At 38.7% G+C, this 10,569-nt stretch overlaps 1 protein-coding gene across 8 annotated transcripts; it reads right to left on the bottom strand.

Moving 5' to 3' along the window:
• Positions 1-335: 335 nt before the first annotated feature.
• On the bottom strand, positions 336-10,237 carry cenpt (centromere protein T). 8 transcript variants are annotated; one of them, XM_079847206.1, is made up of 14 exons: positions 10,022-10,237; positions 8,996-9,095; positions 8,114-8,249; positions 7,224-7,320; positions 7,009-7,151; positions 6,729-6,828; positions 6,397-6,545; positions 5,081-5,610; positions 4,579-5,041; positions 3,953-4,252; positions 2,685-2,784; positions 2,461-2,604; positions 2,252-2,356; positions 336-723 (listed from the first exon to the last, which is right to left on the bottom strand). In XM_079847206.1, the coding sequence occupies exons 1-14, from the start codon at positions 10,108-10,110 to the stop codon at positions 594-596; spliced, it is 2,586 nt and encodes an 861-aa protein (XP_079703332.1). In that variant the 5' UTR covers positions 10,111-10,237; the 3' UTR covers positions 336-593. The 8 variants fall into 8 exon arrangements, with proteins under 8 accessions (XP_079703332.1, XP_079703331.1, XP_079703335.1 ...); XM_079847205.1 differs by having other exon boundaries at positions 4,579-5,056; positions 5,093-5,610; XM_079847209.1 differs by having other exon boundaries at positions 4,579-5,110; positions 5,306-5,610.
• Positions 10,238-10,569: the final 332 nt, after the last annotated feature.

Raw genomic sequence — 10,569 nt, 5'->3', positions numbered from 1 at the left:
AGAATGCAATACACTTTTATTTCTAGTGTGGCAGATAAAGCATTGGATTTACACAAAATTGAATTAAGTATTATGAGAATAAGAATAAAAACAAAAAAACATAGAATACTACTGTTTATATAATGCATATGGTTTCACATCATAAAGTATGGTATGAAGTAAACAATACTCTACTCCAACTAGCATATTTCTAATAATTTCCAACACAGAATCAGAAGGCTATGGTGTTTGTGGTTTATATTTTTCCATGGCAGAAACATTTTTGAAGCAAATTATTTTGAAGAAAGCATTTGTGCGCGGATGAATCATGCACAATAAGACAGGGACTTCAATTTAAATACCATGCGGTTTTTAATGTCTGCTTTGAGGAACATTTTTGAAAATACACATAAATGACTAAAAAATACCGTGAACTGAAACTTTATTCGTTTTCTTAATGGTGCTGCATAAAAAAATGAGATATATATTACACAAATCTTTATTTACAAAACAAGGTATTTATGTTTTGAACATATGAACATATTTACACGAGCACATGCAGATATGCGCAGCCATCTACTGCAGGGTTTAAAGAGGACATCACGTCTGCGTGTTCACCTTCTCTGTGTTGGGATGACTTTATTTCCGCTGGTGGCCACTGGGATGAGAAGTTTCCGATACTCGAGCGGAAGATATTTCTCTATCAGTATATTCACAGGCGTACCATCTGTCACAAAGCCCTGCCTGAGAAAAACAACACAAACAGTCAGTTGAGCATGCTAAACAGCCAATATGACTCCAAGGGGGAAAAGGCTGCAAAAGTGTTCAAAAACAAGTGTACCGGTCCACTGCTGTGTACAAGTCCACTGCTGCTTCAATGTATATGTAATGAGTGATTATAATCAAGGTATTAATCAATATTTTTCCTTCTAAATATCAAATGAGTTGAATGACTTCTCTGGAGATTTTACTTTGTTATAGAAGTTACCAGTGTGATTACTGAAATGTTCATTTCATGTATTCTCTAATGTCTGTATTTGATATCTGAATGCAGTAACAGTGCTTTTGCTTATTTAGCCCGGCTTCCAGAAATGAAATAGGGACTTGTTTTGTGTTTGAGAAAGGTCTTCAACGTGTGTTAAAACATATAGGGGTCATTGAAGCCAATAGTTTAAGGGACCATTTCTTTGTTAAAGCCTTACTTTCCAGTTAGACTAAAGTGTAGCTCTCCTTGAGAGAAAGAGTTTTACGACTCTCCTGTTTATAGATAGAGCCTGGCCAAATCCAAGCTTGGAAAAGCTGTGTGTCAGTGTGTGTGTTTGTCTTCTTGGTTACTGGTTAAGGAACCACTGGCATTATTGGAGATTGACTGAGTTGTTGTTCGGGACATGCTGGCGCCCAGCAACCCAAATCTGCGAACTGGAAGGTCACGACGTGCCAAACTTCAGGGTCCGAGTGTCAGCCGCATAATCAATGGAGATATGCTTCAGTCTATCTGTATATGTGTGGAAAATTACGATGTTTATCTATTTCTTAGCCAATCAGAAACTGAAGCAAGGACGTAGCTTAGTCCTTGGTGTATGTATGGTATAACTGCTGTGTGTGTGTGTGTGTGTGTGTGTGTGTGTGTGTGTGTGTGTGTGTGTGTGTGTGTGTGTGTGTAGGGTATAACTGCTGTGATCTTTGTAACTGTAAGCGGGGCGGCCTATGAACTCCTGTGTGAGTCTTGAAGCTGAACTTCTGCTGATGAAACTGCAAACTATCTTCAGTAAAACTTTTCTTCAATTTATTAGAATTCTGACTCCGGGTCTTCTTTCAAACATCTGGTCCTTGGGTCCTAAACTGTTACCCCCTAACAGTACAAAAACAAGATATATTGACCTATTATGCCCTTTTTCAAAGTCTTGATTTTGTTTGTGGGGTCTACTAGAATAGGTTTTCATGCTTGAATGTCAACGGCTTCGAGCGCATTTAAAAAATGTCACGCCCCTTACCATAACCGCGAGTTTCAACACTACTAGCTAACTCAACCAGACTCTTTTTTGCATGTACTGGGTGGGAATTATTTAAATGAGGAATATTGTGACGTGTTCGTTGCCAGAAAAATGTAAAGACTACAATGGAGGCGTTTCAGGGAGTTCAGAAACAGTGACACTGATATAGAGAATAACTCCCGCTGGAGGGACTTTGGGCTTTGTAACGTTGCAGACCTTTTTCATGCTCAAACAGAAAGATGAAAATGTAAAACAGCATAGTCCTCTTTAATGTTTACCTTCTCATGAGGAGCTCAAAATCTTCAATCTCAATAGTTTTACGTTTGGCATGAGTAGCGTATACTTCCAGATCATCTGCTAGCCGTTCAAAGTACTTCTTAAGACTGAGGAATTAAAAAAAAAAAAAGCACAGACAGAATTATTGCAGGAGACAAAACTTCAAATGTTCGTGCTGCATCATGTAAATAACCATTCTTTTAGCACTTACAATTCATTAATGACAGGGAAGACGTCACTGGCCACTTTGGTCTTGGCGAAATGCTTGAATACGCTCATGACGTAACTCTTGGGAAGAACATTAACCTCCGTCTGACGCTTCTTTCTGGGGGCTCGTTTGGCAACCTGAGGGGGACTGAGATAAATGGGTTTTAAATCTGCATTAGGATACACTATTAAACAGACAAAGGGAAGAGGACTGTTGTTGGTAAATACCCAGCATTCACTTCTTTAAGGACTGTGGGCATGGCCTGCGCACTAGGACTTGCGAACACTCTCTTCTGTCTTACGAAAGCAGGAGTTTTCATGGACAGTTCTGAAATAAAGGAAAATACAATTAATGCAAAAGTAAATTAGCTAAATCGGAATTGCAAGCACATCAACAACTGGTTCTTTTTAATGATTCGATAATGCCGAGTTCACACTGCATGATTTTAGGCCCGAATTTTGCTCGCCGACAAGTGATATGTCAGAAATCATAGGCAAATCGGTGCCCGTTTACGTGAGTGACAATCACGCAGTGCGAATTACGCAGAGCCGCGATCTGAGAGAATCCTGGTGTGTGAATGTGTTCTGACTGAAAACTACATCGCGATGACCTACAGCCAATGAGAGAGCAAGAAACAGGACAGCAGGATGTTCGGGGAGGAGTTATAGACCAGAATATTAGTATTTAAATAGATATATTTACAATTATATCAAACAGAAACAAAGCACAAACATTTGCTTGACCAGCAGCAACAGCAGCACATTGCCAAATTATTTATTTACCCCCAACTCTCTTTGCAGAACACACAATCCTTGCTCCCCTCGTCTCCCCAACCATTTCCTCCTCCATAATCTGTTTTTTTTTCCTCCTTTATGCTGCAAATCAGCACACAGACAATTTGGATCGCAATCTTCTTGCAGACTATCATTTACTAATAAAACTTTCGGTCTCAACCACGCGTGATCGTGCGTTATTTCCTCATCACTTCTCGCGTGTGTTTGGTTGTGAAACGCAGTTTGCGGACCAGACAGAATTTATGGGCGATTCTTTCTTTTGTAAAGTCATGCAGTGTGAAACCCCCTGTCGCTGACCATCGTGCAGTGTGAACACAGCAGAAACTGAATGTCATCCCAGATAGTCGTGCAGTGTGAAAAGAACAGTGACCTGACTACTTTGAAAATCGTGCAGTGTGAACTCGGCCAAAAACTGACTCAAATGATTCACTCAAAAATTGTATATATATGGAGAGAGAGAGAGAGAGAGAGAGAGAGAGAGAGAGAGAGAGAGAGAGAGAGAGAGAGAGAGAGAGAGAGAGAGAGAGAGAGAGAGAGAATTTCATTATTTTAGTACAAGAACAAGGGCATCTGCACTTTGGTTGTTGTTCACTGAAACCAGTTCACTGAAATGATTCATTCAAATGTAAATGTATTCAAAATCGAACTGATTTGAGAAGACAAACTGCAAAACGAAGACATAAAACACATGTGAAAGTCACCTGCACTAAGAGCGTCGTCGTTGTCATCATCCTCTTCCTCCTCCTCCTCCTGAGGAGGTTCAGGGCTCTGATTGGCTGGCTCAGAGTCCATCAGCTCCTCCTCTGATTGGCTCACTTCCTCCGGGGCATCATGATGCTCTACAAGCTCGGATAAATCTTCCTCAGCAAGACTAGCCTCACGTAGGGATGACCTCCGCTTAGATGTGGTGACCTCTGCCACAGGGCTGCCCGCTTGTTCTCTTTCTTCATCTGTAACGTCCTGCAAACTCTCTCTGTTCCCGTCAACAAACTCCAGATGATCTGAACAGAAACACGTTAGCTTTTCAACCTAAAATATATTTTAGTTTAGTTACTATTAAAGAACTGCCCACTTAAAAAGAAAGAGACCATTCCGTGCAAAGCAACAGAGCACAGTTTGCTTTTTAACGTGACATTTTGGGGGCATCCTAATATGCAATTTCTATTTATTCAATCGCAAATCAAAATCCCAAAGCTTTGCATCATTGGAATAAATCATTTAACAGATTTTTTTTTTTTTTTATCTTACCAACCCCAAACTCATTTGAGCTTGTAATAATCAGGTTGAACCTTGTGATTGTCATTTCAGGAAGTCTCATTGTTCTCACCTTTCTCTCTGGGATTCAGTCCAGCTCCGAAACTCTTTGTGACTCTAGTGGAGGCTGGAACTCCCGGGACAGCTCCTCCTCCCTCTGAGCGGTGCGCTCTGCGAGTTATTCGCTCTGGATGATGTGATGCATCTGGGTTCTCTTCTTCAGCTTCCTCAACCTCTTCATGCTCATCTTCCACAACGTTCTCCTCCTCCACGTTCTCATCCTCAACTTCCTCCTCCACGTTCTCATCCTCAACTTCCTCCTCCACGTTCTCATCCTCAACTTCCTCCTCCACATTCTCTTCCTCCTCCACGTTCTCATCCTCAACTTCCTCCTCCACGTTCTCATCCTCAACTTCCTCCTCCACGTTCTCATCCTCAACTTCCTCCTCCACGTTCTCATCCTCAACTTCCTCCTCCACGTTCTCATCCTCAACTTCCTCCTCCACGTTCTCATCCTCAACTTCCTCCTCCACGTTCTCATCCTCAACTTCCTCCTCCTCGTTCTCATCCTCAACTTCCTCCTCCACGTTCTCATCCTCAACTTCCTCCTCCACGTTCTCATCCTCCTCCACGTTCTCATCCTCAACTTCCTCCTCCACGTTCTCATCCTCAACATCCTCATCCACATTTTGATCCTCCTCCACGTTTTCATCCTCAACTTCCTCCTCCACGTTTTCATCCTCAACTTCCTCCTCCACATTCTTATCCTCAACTTCCTCCTCCATGTTCTCAGCCTCAACTTCCACAACGTTCTCATCCTCAACTTCCACAATGGATTCCCGATCTTGTAGCTCCACATCCTGAAGTGATTCTGTCATCGCCTGCGTTGGGGCAAGTACAATATAATCTCCAGGATTCAAAAACACATCCTCTCCTGCTTCTTGGGATGAAGGCGCCAACTCTTCCTCTTCCTCTTCCTGTGATGGTCCTACTGCCTCGTCTTTTTTCGAGTGGACGTAAAGCTCTGTGACATCATTAAGGCCGAGCGTGAACTTCTGCCATGAAGAATCGTCGAGAGTTTTTCCATCCTGGACCACAGAGTGATCTAAAGGACAAAAAAACTATTTAACAAACAGACCAAATAAGATGGATGCATAATATCAGACTCAGTGTATATTAGGGTTTCACAATTTTGGGGGAAAATGTAATTTGTGATATTTCCGATAAACCTTGCCATTGCAATGTAAAATGAAAAAAAGAAAGAAAAGAAAACCTCCAGGTTTGATGTGCTTATTTGTAGGGCTGCACAATTTGGCCTTTTTTTATTATATATCAATATGACTATAATAATAGTAATAATTATGTAACAATAATTAGTATTACTGCAACTACAAAAAAAAATGAGCATTGAATAAAATGAATATTATTATTATAATAATAATAATAATAATAATTTCATTTTACAGTACAAATGTAAAATTACAACACTAATATTTATGGCTGCCTTGATTCATTTTCAAACGCTAATCCATCAAGCTTTCACTTTGTCCGAAAACCGCTGGGAGTCCATAAAGCATCTTTTGTTGACATCTGCTGGTTTATAAGTGCTTCTCATAAGTTTGGGAGGTTTGTTGGTGCATGTTGCATGCGCATATGCACGTTATAAGTGACCCAAACTCAAGCAGATGCAAAGACGGAGTTGCTAACCGAGCCGCTCTGAGACACCAAAAAACACTGCATCATGAGCTGCTCTCGTGCAAACAAATGCTTCACTCTGAAACATGCACAACATACTGTATTTTTGCAGCCATTGAGATTTAATGATCATATTAAGCCATATCACGATTTTGGTTTTATTTCAAATAACTGTGCACCCCTAGTGTATATAAACCTTGTTTCGGGCCCTGCTCCAAGCATCTCTGAACGGCCTCATCAAATGCATCCACAGACGACAGCTTCCGATTGGACACCTTCCGCTGGAGCCCGGCCCTCTCAGAGCGCTTATCCACAAACGGGGTCTTCAAGGTCAGGTTCAGCCCGCTGACAGAAAATAAACTTGAATTAATCACACTTAAAATGCCTCAATCATCTTTTACTTCTTACAATTCAATTTCAACCATGTAGTTCCTAATTAAGTTAATAAGTTAGCAATTTTATTTACTTTCTATTGCCAGTTTTAGTGAGCAGGCCAGTCTATTGGAAAATAATGGATAAAGCATTTACCTCTTTGAGCCAGAAGACAAATCCAAATCATGAGATGTATCTGGTTTCTCTTGAGGGCCATCACCTCTGTGAGAGACATGCGGGACGTCCTCTGTGTTGACTGAGAATGTAGAAAAGGGTTAGATGATGCTTTATCTGAATGGTCTGTTGCACGTGAAAAATTAAAATTATGTGCCGACATTCCACTATATATGCAGTACTGTTTTCAACTCCAAAAAGTCAAACTAAATGCTACTTAATGCTAACAAAACCATATAACAGGTGAGAATGGGTGAAGCACCTGGCAGTTGATCGAACTCGCTCTCAAACGCGGACACACTGAAGACGCGCTGAGGTTTCCTGCGGCTCAGTCCTCTGACCACATGTGTCAGGGGTTCAGTGTTCAGAGTCAGATCAGACAGCTCCACTCCAGACAGGCCTTCACTGAGGAAAACACAGACACGTGAACACAATGTGCAGAGAACTACAAGTACATGGGACTGAAGAGTTACTAACGTTCTCTCTCCGGCACTGGACACACTGGACTCGGCTGGATTCGGTTCTGCTATTTGCAGTGCAGGCTGACCCGACATCAGAAGTGATGCTTCAGTCTCTGAAACACACATGGGTGAAACTTCAACAACAACAACAAAAATCTGCTTCGAATTTTTATTTAGACTACTAATGCAAACATTTGGGCTGGTGAAGCAAATTTAGTAATATTTGATGCAAAGAAGATTTTGCACAATGAAATCTTATTACAGTCACATTAATAACATCATCTTCTGATTATTTAGGAATTAGTTATTTATATATTAGTTATAGATAAGCATTAAAAACTTTATTAAAAAAATTATTTAGGCTACATTATCAAAAATAACTCACTATATTGTACAGATAATTGTAAATAATTATATTAGTCATTAATAATTATAAAAAGGTAATTAAGCAACTGGATAACGGTGTATACAGAAGCATCCTGAAATAATGTGTAAACTTACAAACACAGATCAAGTGAACTAAATACAACAACTAAAAGAAAATTTATTTGAATATTTCTGAAATGAAGTAAATTAGAAATAAATGAAAATTAGAAATGTTGCCTTAAACAAAATAAGTGAACATAAAAATATATATTTTTTAATAAAAAACACATCAAAACTACTAAAACTTAGTTCTAAAATTAAAACTAAAAATATATAAATTAAAGCTAAATCAAAATATAACTAATATCTGTACTTTCCAAGTCTTTTCCACGTTTTAAAATAAAAAAAGATTCCAATAAAAATTCCATGATATTTCCAGGTATTCCACATTTATAAGATCTCCAAATATCTCGCTTTATTAATACACTCATCTGTGTTTCTTGACATTTATCGGTTCATTCCTGAAACCTTTCCACTCACCCATCTGAATGATTCCTCTGAGAAGACCACGAGTCGTCATGTCCTCGTCATACAGCGGGGACGGGGCAGGAGGGTCCGTCTTTGCCACCGTTGACCTCCGTCGTTTAGGTGAAGGGAGGGGTGACAGAGAAACACTCTGAAAAAAAGAGAAATGTATTAAAAGGGTGGTATAATGCCCTTTTCACAAGATGTAAAATAAGTCTTTGATGTCCCCAGAGTGTGTATGTGAAGTTTTAGCTCAAAATACCCCAAGATATTTTTATATAGCATGTTAAAATTGTCACTTTTTGAGGGTGAGCAAAAACGCACGGTTTTGTGTCTGTCCCTTTAAATGCAAATGAGCTGCTGCTCCCGGCACAGGGGGCGGAGCTTCAACAGCTCGCACTCATAAAGACATGCACTGAAAATTTCTAAAACTTTGAGCCTCTTATGTTCAAACCGGAGTCAGACAATGATGGAGAGACTGTAGACATATAGACAACATTTCTGAATGGTTAGTTGATGAATTTATGTAGCTTATGTGTAGTTATCTTCTAGTCATTGATTAGCATATTCTGTCTTGATAATCTATAAATCGTGTTCCGGGGGCGGGGTTTATGTAAATTTTTAGGGTTGGTGATGTCACTAACCCGGGAGGAATGTTGTGTAGTCTCTACCAGCCGTTTGTTGTAGTCCTTAAAAAGTGATTTCTTTAAAAGAAAATATCTCCCTTTGCATTGAACTTTGAGCGTTGTAACTTTGCAGAGGTTGTTTATGCTCAAACAGCAACATTACACACTAACTAAAGTTAGAAAAGTGAAATCATAATCAACCACCCCTTTAAGGATGTGATTATGTAGAATATGCAGTTGTATATAATAATCTATTAAACACCACACATACCTCATGGAGCTTCTTCTTGAGTCTGTGACGTAAGGCAGATCCAGGACTCTCCAGACCAGGGGTATTTTTCACCCTCATGCTCCGCCGTACACTGGTTGAACTGAAACACATTACAAACATTGAAAAACAATACGCAAAACTTACAGAAAATTATATATATATATCAGAAAGTTATTAGTTTAAGGAGGTTTTGCATAATTGTCTGTAATGGCTATAATTCACAATTTGTATGTTTTTAAAAGGTTATGCTAAATAGAAAATTAACACAAACTTAACGTACAACCAGTAAGTTATACAGAGAGTATAAGAACTTATCATACATCAGAACTTATGACGTTTTTGTATTTAGTTGTTACCCAACTAACGTTACATAATGTTTGAAAAAATATTCACTCAACTATTTGTTTATAAAATGTATCTGTGTACATAAACCATTTACATAAACTGATGATTACGTAAACAAGCAAACACATATACAATTAGGCTGGAGATTTTATATGTTTATAAAATGTAACGTTAAGAGACATATGAAATAAATTCACCTTCTGGTTACAGGAGATCTGGGTAACTCTGTGTGTACACTGGTTGAACAGAAACACATAACAAACATTGAAAAGCAATACACAAAACTTACAGAAAATGATACACACACACACACACATATATACACACACACATATATATATATATATATATATATATATATATACATATACATATACACACACACACACATATATACATATATATACATATATATAGGGGTGTGTGTGTGTGTGCATAAGTTATATATCAGAGAGTTATTAGTCTAAGGAGGTTTTTGTATTTAGTTGTTAACTGTTACCCAACTAACGTTACATAATGTTTGAAACAATATTCACTCAACTATTTGTTTATAAAATGTATCTGTGTGCATAAACCATTTACGTAAACTGATTGTAAAGCAATCAAACACATATACAATTAGGCTGGAGATTTGATATGTTTATAAAATGTAACGTTGAGTGACATTTGAAATAAATTCACCTTCTGGTTACAGGAGATCTGGGTAACTCTGTGTGCAGGACTCTCCTCAACAACACCCGAGCAGATATGTCCTCTTCTGTTGAATCCATCGTTTCTTATCGTGGTTTATCACAAAACGAAATATTCACAAATGCTAAACTAAACTACATTAAATTGAAATGTAACAACAAAGAAAAACATCGTCGACTGAAGTTTGAAAATGGAAGTCACACTCCCGCTCGTTCGTTCAAGTGAATCTCGCGATATTTTGTCGCTTGCTTTCATTGGCGCCGCGGTGTAGTTTACAGCACTGTAGTACCAGTACATCCTCAAGGGGGCGCACGACGACAGCGGCTGAGAAACCTGAATCCTCCATTGAGTTGAATTCAAATATCAGTGCGATTTAAGTTATATTAAATTGATACATAACATACGGATATAAAACATTTCCAATTATCTATATAAAATGATTTTAAAATAATCACTCAATGAAACAGCTGTGATATGGCAATCCTTCAGAACATAATAGAACTTTATAGAACAGAAGAATAAAATGGCTTCTAATAGTA

Source organism: Squalius cephalus, assembly GCF_949319135.1.
Source record: "Squalius cephalus genome assembly, chromosome: 17".
NCBI lineage: Eukaryota > Metazoa > Chordata > Actinopteri > Cypriniformes > Leuciscidae > Squalius > Squalius cephalus.
This window is presented reverse-complemented; position numbering and strand designations above follow the sequence as displayed.

Excerpts from the sequence above, each read along its gene's own strand:
- cenpt (XM_079847203.1), bottom strand. The coding sequence starts at position 10,110 with ATGGATTCAACAGAAGAGGACATATCTGCTCGGGTGTTGTTGAGGAGA. Across the intron at positions 6,546-6,728 it reads TTGTCTTCTGGCTCAAAGAG|CGGGCTGAACCTGACCTTGA; the intron begins GTAAATGCTTTA and ends ATTTTCTGTCAG. Across the intron at positions 2,357-2,460 it reads TTCCCTGTCATTAATGAATT|TCTTAAGAAGTACTTTGAAC; the intron begins GTAAGTGCTAAA and ends TTAATTCCTCAG.